The 15,966-nt window shown below is 43.0% G+C and overlaps 1 protein-coding gene across 5 annotated transcripts in view; it reads left to right on the top strand.

Annotated features, from left to right (window-relative positions):
- NFATC3 (nuclear factor of activated T cells 3) overlaps positions 1-15,966 on the top strand; it is a 126,774-nt gene that overhangs the window by 39,835 nt on the left and 70,973 nt on the right. For all 5 annotated transcript variants that reach the window (XM_066243486.1, XM_066243485.1, XM_066243487.1 and 2 more), the window contains exons 2-3: positions 5,980-7,117; positions 10,503-10,665. In XM_066243486.1, the coding sequence (XP_066099583.1) occupies positions 5,980-7,117; positions 10,503-10,665 (1,301 nt within the window). The remainder of the gene's footprint in view (positions 1-5,979; positions 7,118-10,502; positions 10,666-15,966) is intronic.

Below are 15,966 nucleotides of genomic sequence, written 5' to 3' on the forward strand. Positions count from 1 at the left end.
CCCTGGCTGGGAATTGAACCCGGGACTTCCACACACCGGGTCCATGCTCTACCACTGAGCCAACCATCCAGGGCCCTGTTTAACTTCTTTTTGACAGAGAGAAAGGGAGGGGGAGACAGAGAGAAGCATCAAATCATTGCTCCTCTTAGTTGTGCATTGGTTGCTTCTCTTATGTTTGCCTTGACCAGAGAGATTGGTGTCTTTGGGCTCAAACTGAGCCAATGACTTCAGGGTCGAGCCAGTGACCTCAGGGTCGTATCAGTGACCCTGTGCTCTAGCAGCAACTCAGTGCTTAAGACATCAACCTTGGGTTTTGAGCCAGCAACCTCAGCATTCTGGGTCAGTGCTCTATCTACTGCGTCACCACTTGTCAGGCTATATATTTAACTTTTTGAGGTTCTGTCAAACTATTTTCCACTGTGACTGCACCATTTTACTTTGCCACCACTAATGTATGAGAGTTTTTATTTTTCTACATCCTCACCAATTCTTATTATTTTCCTATGTGTGTCTTTGTGTTTGTGTTTAAATTAAAGCCATTCTAGTGGATATAAAATGGTATCTTTTGATATGCATTTCCTTAATAACCAACCAGTGATGTTAAACATCACTTTATGTACTTGTCGGCAATTTATATCTTTAGAGAAATGTTTTCTAAAGTTTTTTGCCCATTTTTAATTTATTTTATTTATTTTTTCAGTGTTCAAGTAAAGCAAGTAATTTATTAGAAGAATATACTTGGCGTAAAGCAGAAGTGGGGGTCACAGCTGCTCTGAATGTCTCTGCCTATTTTTTTTTTTTTTTTATGAGAAAGAGACAGAGAGACAGACAGTCAGGGAGAGAGAGAAGAGAAGCATCAACTCGTAGTTGTTTCACTTTAGTTGTTCATTGATTGCTGCTTATACTGGGGGCCTTCAGCCAAGCCAGGGACCTCATGCTCAAGCCAATGAGCCTGTGCTTTAGCCAGTGACCTTGGGGTTTTGAACCTGGGACCTCAGCATCCTGGTCAATACTCTTATCTACTGTGCCACCACTGGTCAGCCTCTCATATTTTTTGCCGATACCAGTTAATAAGTCATAAGAGTCCACTATGTTTAACTATTGTTTTCTCATTTTGAAATTTTTCTTGCTCTTAGTTTGTGTAGACTCTTCATAGAGGCTAATTTTTTTTTTTTTTTCCGAAGCTGGAAACAGGGAGGCAGTCAGACTCCCACATACGCCCGACCGGGATCCACCCGGCATGCCCACCAGGGGGCGATGCTCTGCCCATCTGGGGCATTGCTCTGCTGCAACCAGAGCCATTCTAGCGCCTGAGGCAGAGGCCATGGAGCCATCCTCAGTGCCCGGGCCAACTTTGCTCCAATGGAGCCTTGGCTGCAGGAGGGGAAGAGAGACACAGAGAGGAAGGAGAGGGGGAGGGGTGGAGAAGCAGATGGGCGCTTCTCCTGTGTGCCCTGGCCGGGAATCGAACCTGGGACTCCTGCACGCCAGGCTGACGCTCTACCACTGAGCCAACCGGCCAGGGGAGGCTAATTATTTTTTTAAAATTTTTATTTATTGATTTGAGAGAGAGATCAATTTGTTGTTCTACTTATTTATGCATTCATTGGTTGATTCTTCTATATGCTCTGACCAGTAATCACACCCAAAACCTTGGCGTATAGAGACAATGTTCTACCAGGTAGCTGAGCTACCTGGCCAGGGCAGAGGCTAATTCTTTAATCACTTTAAATTTTACATTGGCTCCTCAAATAAATAATAATTGAACAGGATCATTAATATCTGGTTACATGTCAGGAGCCAAGAAAAACCACTTGAAACCATTTGTATTATAATTGCCTTTTAATATTGCTATTGGTGTCCTCAATTTTTCAACCATTTGTTCTTGCTGAAAGGTTAAGTCTTATACAGGTTTAATATCTCTGAACAACTTTCTTTATTCAGTTGCTGCAGTCAAACACAATTTAAATAAATCATCATTAGTAAATGGCTTTCTTTGACTAAGAAATGAACCATTCAGAAACCTACTGTGGTTACAGCCTTGTTTTTATTTTTGTGAAAAAATCCTATTGTAATGAAGTATTCTGCTTATTCTGATTTTTTTCTTTGAGGTGAAAGTATTGTGAATGCTTACTGAGTAATGATTATATATAAAGTCTTATAACAGTCATGTCATTGCATAATAAACACAATGCTTTGCCATCTATTTTGATATAAAATAACCCATATTCATTCCACTGTGCCTTAAAAGTGTGACATTCAGTTGGAAGTCCACTGTTTTGAGTGATATTTTTCTTTCTTTTTTTTTTTGTATTTTTCTGAAGCTGGAAACAGGGAGAGACAGTCAGACAGACTCCCGCATGCTTCCGACCGGGATCTACCCGGCACGCCCACCAGGGGGCAACGCTCTGCCCACCAGGGGGCGATGCTCTGCCCCTCCAGGGCGTCGCTCTGTCTTGACCAGAGCCACTCTGGCGCCTGGGGCAGAGGCCAAGGAGCCATCCCCAGCAGCGGGCCATCCTTGCTCCAATGGAGCCTTGGCTGTGGGAGGGGAAGAGAGAGACAGAGAGGAAGGAGAGGGGGAGAGGTGGAGAAGCAGATGGGCACTTCTCCTGTGTGCCCTGGCCGGGAATCGAACCCAGGACTTCTGCACGCCAGGCCGACGCTCTATCACTGAGCCATTCGGCCAGGACCAATACAGGAGGTTTTTGTTTTGTTGTTTAAATACATGTAAAAGCCCTTTACTGAATATGTTCACTAACCACACACCACCTTGAAATTCCAAAATCTAGGTTTTATGGAAATAGTTAAATTGTAGGGTTCTGGCTAATGACAGCAACACCAGGAATCTGAAAATGTTTATTTTCTATTAAAATGTAATAAAACAATGTGATTTTGCCTGACCAGGCGGTGGCGCAGTGGATAGAGCGTCGGACTGGGATGCAATAGACCCGGGTTCAAGACCCCGAGGTCGCCAGCTTGAGTGCGGGCTCATCTGGTTTGAGGAAAAACCCACCAGCTTGAACCCAAGGTCGCTAGCTCCAGCAGGGGGTTACTCGGTCTGCTGAAGGCCCGCGGTCAAGGCACATATGAGAAAGCAATCAATGAACAACTAAGGTTTCGCAATGAAAAACTGATGATTGATGCTTCTCATCTCTCTTCGTTCCTGTCTGTCTGTCCCTGTCTATCCCTCTCTCTGACTCACTCTCTGTCTCTGTAAAAAAAAAAAAAAAAATTATTTAAAAAAACAAAAACAATGTGAGTTTGAGTACTTTTGAGAAGAGGCTAAACGTTTGTGCTTTTCTCTGTTGTTATCTATGAACAGTTTGTCTTTGATTTCCGAATGATGATCTCTTCAGAAAATGTGAAGGTGTTCAACTAGTGCCTTGTACTAGGGCTTAGTACTTCTGCCTTTATGAAAATGGATAATAATCACATCTTCCTAAAAGTAAAGTTGCAGGCCCTGGCCGGTTGGCTCAGCGGTAGAGCGTTGGCCTGGCGTGTGGGGGACCCTGGTTTGATTCCCGGCCAGGGCACATAGGAGAAGCGCCCATTTGCTTCTCCACCCCCACCTCTCCTTCCTCTCTGTCTCTTTCTTCCCCTCCTGCAGCCAAGGCTCCATTGGAGCAAAGATGCCCCGGGCGCTGAGGATGGCTCCTTTGCCTCTGCCCCAGGCGCTAGAGTGGCTCTGGTCGCAGCAGAGCGACGCCCCGGAGGGGCAGAGCATCGCCCCTGGTGGGTGTACCGGGTGGATCCCGGTCGGGCGCATGCGGGAGGAAGTCTGTCTGACTGTCTCTCCCCATTTCCAGCTTCAGAAAAATACAAAAAAAAAAAAAAAAAAAAGTAAAGTTGCAAAATACTTTTATTGCTGCAAACATTCTCAGTAGGGAATTTCACAAACACCAGTGAAGGGTGCGTTTTAGAAGTTCTGTCCTCCTTAGAATTACTTTAGCAATCAATCATATGTTAAAACCCCAACTAATTATTTTCTTATTAAGGTTAATGATCCAGTGGCATCATGGGGTTTTTTTTTTGTTGTTTTTTTTCCCTTGGTTTTTTTTTATTTTTATTTTTTTAAATTTTTTTTTTTAATTTATTCATTTTAGCGAGGAGAGGGGAAGACAGAAAGAGACAGAGAGAGAGAGAAGAGAGACAGAGAGAGAGAAGGGGGGAGGCGCTGGAAGCATCAACTCCCATATGTGCCTTGACCAGGCAAGCCCAGGGTTTCGAACCGGCGACCTCAGCATTTCCAGGTTGACGCTTTATCCACTGCGCCACCACAGGTCAGGCGGCATCATGGGGTTTTCATAACCTGGTCTATTATGACCAAATAAATTTTTTTTAAATTTTTATTTATGGTTTTTTGGGTTTTTTTTTGTATTTTTCTGAAGTTGGAAACGGGGAGGCAGTCAGACAGACTCCCGCATGCGCCCGTGCGGGATCCACCCACCATGCCCACCAGGGGGCAACACTCTGCCCATCTGGGGCATTGCTCTGTTGCAACCAGAGCCATTCTAGCGCCTGAGGCAGAGGCCACAGAGCCATCCTCAGCGCCCAGGCCATCCCTGCTCCAATGGAGCCCCAGCTGTGGGAGGGGAAGAGAGAGAGAGAAAGGAAGGAGAGGGGGAGGGGTGGAGAAGCAGATGGGCGCTTCTTCTGTGTACCCTGGCTGGGAATCGAACCCGGGACTCCTGCACGCCAGGCCAACGCTCTACCACTGGGCCAACCTGCCAGGGCCTATTTATGTATTTTTAAACGTTTACTTATTGATGTAGCAAGAGGGGAATGGGGATGGGGGAGAGAGAGACAGGAACATTGATGTGTTCCTGCATGTTCCCTGACCAGGGGTTGAACCAGCAACCTCTGTGCTTCAAGGCGATGTTCTAACCAGCTGAGCTATTCAGCCAGGGCAAAGATACAGATTTTTGTTTTCCTTTTTCTTTTTTTTTTTTGTATTTTTCCAAAGTGAGAAGTGGGGAGGCAGTCAGACAGAATCCCGCACATGCCTGACCGGGATCCACTCGGCATGCCCACCAGGGGGCGATGCTCTGCCCATCTGGGGTGTTGCTCCATTGCAACTGGAGCCATTCTAGCGCCTGAGGCAGAGGCCATGGAGCCATCCTTAGCACCCAGGCCAACTTTGCTCCAATGGAGCCTTGGCTGAGGGAGGGGAAGAGAGAGAGAGAGAGAGAGAGGAAGGAGAGGGGGAAGGGTGGAGAAGCAGATGGGCGCTTCTCCTTTGTGCCCTGACTGTGAATTGAACCCAGGACTTCCATACCCAGGCTGACACTCTACCACTGAGCCAACCGGCCAGGGCCCAAAGATATGAATTCTTGATAGTGTGATTGTGGAGAAATAAGCTGTTACTGTTAATCATAAAAATTTCCATTAAAAAAAGGAAAGTTCTGTATGTTACTGCAAAGAAACTAAGGCCTTGGAGAGATTAAGTGATGGTACTAGGAGCTCACAGTAAATGGCACAGGTAAAATAGAGTCTAGGTCTGTTGAATCTGTAATCCTTTTCATTAATAAACTTAGTATGTATTCTTACAACTAAAATCCTTTCAAAGACTCAGTTTTATTCTTTACTCTCTTTTAACCTACAGACCCCAGATGATGCTGAATTTGTATGATTATATTATTCTATAATGCTGTGAATATATTTTAGAATTATGGATATGATAATTTCTTTTCTGAAAGCATTTATTTTCTGGTTTCATTTTAGAAAATGTGGAAATAGAAGAAATTATATACATAATTGTATATGTAATAATTTCATATATGCACAGAAATAACCAGATACATTTGGTAAAACACACACCACTCTTTAATGGAGCAAATGATGTATTTTCTGTGTCCCACATTTTTCTCTCAAGATTATTATTATTTACTTTCTCATCTAGTAATTTATACATCTAAATTTTCTAATTTTTTTGTTTTGTTGTTTTTTTTTGTTTGTTTTTTTGCTTCCTCTCCATAGATCTTGAGCCAGATGATTGTGCATCCATTTACATCTTTAATGTAGATCCACCTCCATCTACTTTAAACTCACCACTTTGCTTACCACATCATGGATTACCGTCTCATCCTTCTGTTTTGTCACCATCGTTTCAGCTCCAAGGTCACAAAAACTATGACGGAACTTGTGAGATTCCAGAATCTAAATATAGCCCATTAGGTTCTACCAAACCCTTTGAGTGCCCAAGTATTCAAATCACATCCATCTCTCCTAATTGTCATCAAGAAGTAGATGCTCATGAAGATGACCTACGCATAAATGACCCAGAGAAGGAATATTTGGAAAGGCCTTCTAGAGATCATCTCTATCTTCCTCTTGAGCCATCTTACCGGGAGTCTTCCCTTAGTCCTAGTCCTGCCAGCAGTATCTCTTCTAGGAGCTGGTTCTCAGATGCATCTTCTTGTGAGTCTCTTTCACATATTTATGATGATGTGGATTCAGAATTGAATGAAGCTGCTGCTCGATTTACTCTTGGATCCCCTCTGACGTCTCCTGGTGGCTCTCCAGGGGGCTGCCCTGGAGAAGAGTCCTGGCACCAACAGTATGGACTTGGACACTCCTTGTCACCTAGGCAATCTCCTTGCCACTCTCCTAGATCTAGTGTCACTGATGAGAATTGGCTGAGCCCCAGGCCAGCCTCAGGACCCTCATCAAGGCCTACTTCCCCCTGTGGGAAAAGGCGACACTCTAGTGCTGAGGTTTGTTATGCTGGGTCTCTTTCACCCCATCACTCACCTGTTCCTTCTCCTGGTCACTCCCCCAGGGGAAGTGTAACAGAAGATACGTGGCTCAGTGCTTCTGTCCAGGGTGGATCAAGCCTTGGTCCTGCGCTTCTTCCACCATTTCAATACTATGTAGAGACTGATATCCCTCTAAAAACAAGGAAGACTTCTGAAGATCAAGCTACTGTGTTACCAGGAAAATTAGAGCTCTGTTCAGATGACCAAGGAAATTTATCACCATCCCAGGAGACTTTAATAGAGGATGGCCTTGGACCTCAGTATCCTTTAAAGAAAGATTCATCTGGTGACCAATTTCTTTCAGTTCCTTCACCCTTTACTTGGAGCAAACCCAAGCCTGGCCACACCCCTATATTTCGGTGAGTTGATGAAATGGCTGCCTGTCGTTGATACTTATGGGTTGTTGGTGGCATGTAAAACTACATTATCTATGGGCCTGACCTGTGGTGGCGCAGTGGATAAAGCGTCAACCTGGAAACGCTGAGGTTGCCAGTTCAAAAACCCTGGGCTTGCCTGGTCAAGGCACATATGGGAGTTGATACTTCCTGCTCCTCCCCCCTTCTCTCTCTCTCTCTTTCTCACTCTCTCTCCCCTCTCTATAATGAATAAATAAAAAAAAAAACAAAAAAAAACAAACTACATTATCTATGGTATATGGAATGGTCTGACCATTTTTCCTTCTCCTTTCTTTTAGTTTCTTCCAGACAAATAACTTATAATCTGCATTTATTTTCCTTTGAGTCTTAAAATTATCTTTAGATAGACTAAAGTTATGTTTTAAAGTGTACAGATAATGACTTGTAAATAACAACAAATTACATATATTGGATTTATAAATTACATATATAAATAATCTTGAGTCCAGCTAAGGACTGAAGAATAGTATAATGACTATTTTTCAAATAGCTTATCAGTCATTACAGTACCATTTATAGAAACAATTTAGTATATAATTGACTAGAAAAGACAGCTTTACCAGGTATTAAATCACCACATAGAGTTGGGTCTGTTTACTTTTTTAAATTTTTTTACAAATTTTATTGATTTGATGGAGGGGGGGGGCGGGCAGCGAGAACAATCAACTCATAGTTGCTTTACTTAAGTTGTTCATTGCTTGCTTGTTGCTTGTTGTATGTGCCTTGACTGGGCAAGTCCAGGGTTTTAAACTGACAATTTTAGCATTATCCACTGCACCACCATAGGCCAGGCACTGTTTCCTTTTTTTTTTTTTTTTTTTTTTGTGACAAAGAGAGGGACAGACAGACAGGAAGGGAGAGAAATGAGAAGTATTATCAATTCTTTGTTGTGGCACCTTAGTTGTTCATTAATTGCTTTCTCATATGTGCCTTTACCAGGAGGCTACAGCAGACTAAGTGACCCCTTGCTCAAGCCAGTGACCTTGGGTTCAAGCTGGTGAGCCTTGCTCAAACCACACGAACCCATGCTCAAGCTGGTGACCTCGGGGTCTCGAACCTGCGTCTTCCACATCCCAGTCTGACGCTCTATCCACTGCGCCACCACCTGGCCAGGCACTGTTTACTTTTTTTCCTTTTTTTTTTCTGAAGCTAGAAACCAGAGAGACAAGTCAGACGGACTCCCGCATGCGCCCGACAGGGATCCACCCGGCATGCCCACCAGGGGGCGACGCTCTGCCCACCAGGGGGCGTCGCTCTGTTGCGACCAGAGCTACTCTAGCGCCTGGGGCAGAGGCCAAGGAGCCATCCCCAGCACCTGGGCCATCTTTGCTTCAATGGAGCCTTGGCTGTGAGAGGGGAAGAGAGAGACAGAGAGGAAGGATAGGGGGAGGGGTGGAGAAGCAGATGGGTGCTTTTCCTGTGTGCCCTGGCCGGGAATCGAACCCGGGACTTCTGCACGCCAGGCCGACGCTCTACCACTGAGCCAACCGGCCAGGGCCTGTTTACTTTTTTTAAAAAGCTTTTTTGTTGGTATGAATGTTTATTTATGAATCTAGATCTTTTTTCTTTTTCTTTTTTTTTTTTATTGTATTTTTCCGAAGCTGGAAACGGGGAGAGACAGTCAGACAGACTCTCGCATGCGCCCGACCGGATCCCGGCACGCCCACCAGGGGCGACGCTCTGCCCACCAGGGGGCGATGCTCTGCCCCTCCGGGGCGTCACTCTGCCACGACCAGAGCCACTCTAGCGCCTGGGGCAGAGGCCAAGGAGCCATCCCCAGCGCCCGGGCCATATTTGCTCCAATGGAGCCTTGGCTGCGGGAGGGGAAGAGAGAGACAGAGAGGAAGGAGGGGGTGGGGGTGGAGAAGCAAATGGGCGCTTCTCCTATGTGCCCTGGCCAGGAATCGAATCCGGGTCCCCCGCACACCAGGCCGACGCTCTACCACTGAGCCAACCGGCCAGGGCCTGTTTACTTTTTTTAAAAAGCTTTTTTGTTGGTATGAATGTTTATTTATGAACCTAGATCTTTAGAAAAATACAATATAAAATTACAATATTGAAAATACCTTTGAGCCCATCACTCTGCTTCTGAAAATTGTCTTAAGTCTTTTTAGGGGTTTGCTTAAATCTGCAGAACAAGTGTAGAAACTAGTTGAGAGTTGATGAAGTTGAGTTGTTTCAGACTAATAAAAATTAATATCTTTGAGCTATACAATAGCTAATAAAGCTAGGCGGAGGACTTTTGAGGAATCTTTGAAGTAATTTAGATATTTACAGTAAGAATGACAGATAGCATTTTAGAAGGTAGAAAAAACCTTAAAAGTTCCACTTTGCCTGACTTGTGGTTGATATAGTGGATAGAGAGAGTGCTGACCTGGAATGCTAGGTCGCCAGTTCAAATCCTTGGGCTTGCCCGGTCAAGGCAAGTATGACAAACAACCAGTGAACAGCTACAGTGAAACAACTACTTCTCATCCCCCACACTCCTCTCTGTAAAATCAATAAATGAAAAATCTTAAGAAAAAACATCCAATTTCACCAATCACAAGAAGATACTACTTTTTAATACAAGTCATTCTAGCTTTAGGTTCATTAATATTTGACCTATTTCTTTTCTGATAAGTTATTTTTTCTAATTCCATATTTTCAATGTTAATCTAAATGAACCTGTAACTCTTTAAGCGCTTGAAATTATTTTATGGTCATTTGACATTTGTCTCTAAAATTGATACTTATAGATACTGCATTGATAGATCTTTTTAAGCCAAGTATGTACTAAAATGAAATTTAACCTTAAATTGCAATATATTGCTAACTATAGCAATATTTCAGAGAGACAGGGTAAAGAGCAACAGAGAGGAAGTAGGGGGAGCAACATGTACAATAGACTGACTTTTGTAGCCACACCAGGGAGGAAGACATATATTCAGAGACAGGGGTCTTTATCTTTAGATCCTTGGAGAGATAGGATATAAATGCATGAGATACGCATCTTTGCTTCAAGAAATCAAATTATTATTTTGATGATTTTGTAATTATAAGCACACGTTTGAGGAACGTTTACAGTTTTACAAATGTTAGAATTTGTTTTTTCTTAAAAAAAATACTGGAAACCAAAAAGTTGATAAAATCGCTTTTGTTCTTCAGGTTAAAGATATTTCTTGAACTCTGTCTTATACAATGTTATAACTTACTTAGTGAAGTTTTATTTTGGAATACTATTTTCAAGACCACAGGAAGCTGTGTTGGTGCTGGCAAAGAACTGATTTGTATCATTGCTTGGTAATAATGGCATAGTGAAATGCATCTTTGTGTGTTTTGTGTATAGCACATCCTCATTACCTCCACTAGACTGGCCTTTACCCACTCATTTTGGACAATGTGAGCTGAAAATAGAAGTACAGCCTAAAACTCATCATCGAGCCCATTATGAAACTGAAGGTAGCAGAGGAGCAGTGAAAGCATCTACTGGTGGACACCCTGTTGTGAAGGTATAAAATTTTGGGGGCGTGTTTTGCAGATACTATACATTTGTCAATGATGGACTCTATTTAGTTAGGTACTACTGAGCCTGGTGAGAGAAAATTCAAAACTAGAAAACCTCTTCAGGTTTTATGTCCTTGTTGATATGGCTGCACTTCCACATTGAGGTGGGGGTTTTTTTTTTTTTTTGCTAGGTTAAAAAATATTTCTCCTGGACTGATTTTCCAGCTGGGACAACTCTGGGTAAAAAGAATATAGTGATCAAACAATTGTTTTTCTGATTTAAAAAAATGGCTATATTATGTTTATACTGCATGCTTGTTTAAAATCCAAGTACTACAGGAAAGTAGAAAGAATAAAGAAATGAATTACCCAAAATCTGAACCACTCAGAAATAAGCAAGTGTTAACATCTGATTAACATTCTAAATAATTCTCTGTGTGCAAATTTAGAAAAACATTGGGTTAATGGCTTGAAAAATGAATGAATTTTTTAAGAATAGGATTATACTGAATATCTTTGTAATTAAAATATTTAATTTTTATTTGATTTATTAGAAGAAAATAAAACAAAAGTGAAATTTAAAAAATTATATAACATTTGAATATATGAAATATATTTAATGTTTTAAATAATAATAGTAAATATTAACTTTAATTTTACTTGAATGAAACATTTTAGGCCCTGGCCAGTTGGCTCGGCGGTAGAGCGTCGGCCTGGTGTGCGGGGGACCCGGGTTCGTTCCCGGCCAGGGCACATAGGAGAAGCGCCCATTTGCTTCTCCACCGCCCCCCCCCCCCTCCTTCCTCTCTGTCTCTCTCTTCCCCTCCTGCAGCCAAGGCTCCATTGGAGCAAATATGGCCCGGGCACTGGGGATGGCTCCTTGGCCTCTGCCCCAGGCACTAGAGTGGCTCTGGTCACGGCAGAGCAACGCCCCCGGAGGGGCAGAGCCATGCCCCCGGAGGGGCAGAGCATCGCCCCCTGGTGGGCAGAGCGTTGCCCCTGGTGGGCGTGCCGGGTGGATCCCGGTCGGGCGCATGCGGGAGTCTGTCTGACTGTCTCTCCCCGTTTCCAGCTTCAGAAAAATATTCAATACCAAAAAAAAAAAAAGAAAAGAAACATTTTAGCCTGACTGGTGGTGACGCAGTGGAGAAAGCGTTGACCTGGAATGCTGAAGTTGTCAGTTTGTTACCCTGGGCTTGCCTGATTAAGGCACATACGAGAAAAAACAATGATGAGTTGATGCTTCCTGCTCCTTCCCTGTCCCTCTTTCTCTCTCTCCTTTCTCTAAAACAAAAAAAAAAACCCCAAAGAAACATTTAAAAAATGAAACAAAGGTAATACTGATAACTGTTCAATCTTAGATATTCTTCAATCTAAGAGATCTTTTTCTTTTTTTTAAAGGAGAGACACAGGAAGAGAAAGATATGAGAAACATCAGCTTGTAGTTGTGTCACTTTTAGTTCATTTATTGCTTCTCATATGTTCCTTGACCCCTTGAGGGGGCTCAAGCTGAGCCAGTGACCCCTTGCTCAAGCCAGCGACCTTTGGATCATTTCAGTGATCCCATGCTCAAGATGGTGACCTTGCACTCATGCTCAGGCCGGTGACCTTGGGGTTTCAAACGTGGGACCTCAGTGTCCTGGGTCAGTGCTCTGTTCATTGTGCCATGAAATTTTTTTTTTAATTTTTTAAAATTTATTTTATTTATTCATTTTTAGAGAGGAGAGAGGGAGAGAGAGAGACAGAGAGAGGAGAGAGAGAGACAGGGAAAAGGGGGGAGGAGGTGGAAGCATCAACTCCCATATGTGCCTTGACCAGGCAAGCCCAGAGTTTTGAACCGGCGACCTCAGCATTTCCAGGTCGACGCTTTATCCACTGTGCCACCACAGCTCAGGCTGAAATTTTTTTTTAAATTTTATTTTTGTGGAAGAAACAGAGTCAGAGAGAGGGACAGATAGGGACAGACGGACAGGAAGGGAGAGAAATGAGAAATATCAATTCTTCGTTCTGGCTCCTTAGTTGTTCATTGATTGATTTCTCATATGTGCCTTGACGGGGGAGGGGGGCTACAGCAGACCGAGTGACCCCTTGCTTGAGCCAGCAACCTTGGGCTCAAGCTGGTGAGCCTTGCTCAAACCAGATGGGCCTGCGCTCAAGCTGGCAACCTCGGGGTCTGGGTCCTCCACATCCCAGTCCAATGCTCTATCCAGTGCGCCACTGCCTGGTCAGGCAAATTATTTTTTAGATTTTTCAAATTTATTGATTGAATTTTGAGAGTTGAGAGAGAGGAAAATGGGGATGAGGAGGAATGGGAAGTATCAACTCAGTAGTACCTTGACCTAGCAAGCCCCAGGTTTCAAACCAGCAACCTCAGCATTCCAGGTCAATGCTTTATCTACTGTGCCACCACAGTTCAGGCTCTAAGAGGTCTTAAAAGATCTTTCTAAGGTCAAAAAGATTAAATAATTATTTTTTAAATAACTTTTTGAGCTATTGAATCATTGTTTTAGATTTAGGTGATATGAAATGACACCCTGCTCTGAAAAATGAGGTAATTGTCTCTTAAACTTCTTTCTCCTGCTCTGCTTCCTGAGTTTTGTTGCTTATATTACTTTTTCATTCAGATCTATAGCCATTCTCTTCCTACACTCTCCCTTATCATTTAGCCTTAGTCTTTGATCTAGTTGGATTCAGTGATTACTAATTTATTTATTTATTTTTTTTACAGAGAGAGGGATAGATAGGGACAGACTGGAACAGAGAGGGATGAGAAGCACCAATCATCAGTTTTTCGTTGTGACACCTTAGTTGTTCATTGATTGCTTTCTCATATGTGCCTTGACTGTGGGCCTACAGCAGACCAAGAAACCTCTTGCTCAAGCCAATGACCTTGGGTCTAAGCTGGTGAGCCTTACTCACACCACATGAGCTCACGCTCAAGCTGGCGACCTCGTGGTCTCGAAACTGGGTCCCCCACATCCAAATCTGATGCTCTATCCACTGCACCACCGCCCGGTCAGGCACTAATTTTTTTAAATTATTTTTTTGGCCTGACCAGGTGGTGGCGCAGTGGATAGAACGTCGGATTGGGATGCAGAGGACCCAGGTTCGAGACCCTGAGGTTGTCAGCTTGAGCACGGGCTCATTTGGTTTGAGCAAGGCTCACCAGCTTTAGCCCAAGGTTGCTGGCTCAAGCAAAGGGTCACTCAGTCTGCTGTAGGCCCCCCCCCCCATCAAGGCACATATGAGAAAGCAACGAACAACTAAATTGCCCCAATGAAGTATTGATGCTTCTCATCTCTCTCCCTTCCTATCTGTTCCTCTCTCTGACTTTCTCTGTCATAAAATAAATTTTAAAAAATTATTTATTTGGCCCTGGCTGGTTGGCTCAGTGGTAGAGCGTCACTCTGGCATGTGGATGTCCTGGGTTCAGTTCCCGCCTAGGGCACACAGGCGGGAACCTCCTGGCGGGAACCATCTGCTTCTCCACCCTTCCTCCTCTCCTTCCTCTCTCTTTCTCTCTTCCCCTCCCATAGCCAAGGCTCCATTGGAGCAAAGTTGGCTCAGGCACTGAGGACGGCTCCATGGCCTCTGCCTCAGGCCCTAGAATGGCTCCGGTTGCAACGGAGCAATGCCCCAAGTGGGCAGACCATCACCTCCTAGTGGGCATGTCGGGTGGATCCTGGTCGGGTGCATACGGGAGTCTGTCTTTCTGCCTCCCCGCTTCTCACTTCAGAAAAAAAAATTTTTTTTAATTAAAATTATTTATTTTGAGTTTTTTTATATTGTTATATACACATACTCAGTTTGAAGCAGTTTATATTATGGAAATTTAATTTTGTATTTTTAATGTCTTTACAGTGTTTCTGATATGGTCAGATCCTTTTCCCCCGAGTAATTTAACAGAACTGAATATAACTGCTATTACTGATATTGCTGTAGTCTGTCCTATACTATCTTGGGGCTTTAACCCTCCAGCTTTAGTTAAATTAAGCAGGCACAGACCTTTGCTATGGAAACAGTATAGAAACATAACAAACAACTTGACTTACTTTCTTCTACAAAGCAGAAGTTGACCTGAAGAGATATATATATACTGACACTAGATGAATATTTTCAGAGACTAGTGTTAACAGGAGCAGTAATATGTTTACTGCCTGCAACATAATGCTCCTCTGAACATGGGATGGAATGATAGTCCAACTCATTTGGTGTTGCTTTAAAGTCCCCAAAATGCAAAAGAGAAGCCATATTTTTTTTATGCAATAGTATATATAGATACTTGGAGAAGATGTTGGCTAAAATACGTATTATGAAATAATATTCTCTTTGAAATTTTATATGCATGATTACCTTTTCCCATTACTGATTTATTTTATTATTAAAGTATAAAAGGACAGGTAGTTTATGTCTTTGTCAAACTAATATTAATGTGAATCATCTAATATGAATTAGCATACTTTAGTATATAGTACTTGTATATTATGTGATATTTGGGTAACTTAATAGATAACAATAAAATTTTTTATTTGTATTTTCTACTTTAGATTTAACTACTTCATTTTGAATACCTACTTTAATGGCTATAATTCTGATTTAAATAATTCTATTGGTTAATTTCATGAGTTATTTTGGTCCACCAATTTGTATTCTCTTACTTCAAAATTCATTCCTTCAACAATGATTGAATGCCTGTAACGTGCTAAGTACTATACTAGGCTCTGGAGATGACATGATGGATACTGTCTTCTTTCACAGTACTTAGGGGCAAGTGGTAAAGTTATTGGTGTTTCTTTCTCCACTAGATAAACAGTTGGTTCCACAGTATGATTTGTTCATTTGAGGATTAAATAAGAAAGAGCAAGGCTGACTGGTGGTGGTGCAATGGATAGCATACTGATCTGGGAGGCTGAGGACCCAGGTTCAAAATCCCACGGTCACCTGACCTGTGGTGGTGCAGTGAATAAGGTGTCAACCTAGAGCGCTGAGGTTGCTGGTTCAAGACCCTGGGCTTGCCTGGTCAAGGCACATATGGGAGTTGATGCTTCCTGCTCCCCCCTCTCTCTTTCTGCTCTCTTCTCTCTAAACTGAATAAAATATTTAAAAACAAAAACAAAAAAACCCACCCCACGGTCGCCAGCTTGAGTGTAGGCTCTTCTGATTTGAGCATGGGCTTACCAGCTTGAGCATGAAGTCACTGGCTTGAGCATCATAGACATGATCCTATGGTTGCTGGCTTGAAGCCCAAGGTTGCTGGCTTGAGCAAGGGGTCACTGGCTTGGCTGGAGCCTCCCAGTCAAGACATG

Source organism: Saccopteryx bilineata, chromosome 9 (assembly GCF_036850765.1).
Source record: "Saccopteryx bilineata isolate mSacBil1 chromosome 9, mSacBil1_pri_phased_curated, whole genome shotgun sequence".
NCBI lineage: Eukaryota > Metazoa > Chordata > Mammalia > Chiroptera > Emballonuridae > Saccopteryx > Saccopteryx bilineata.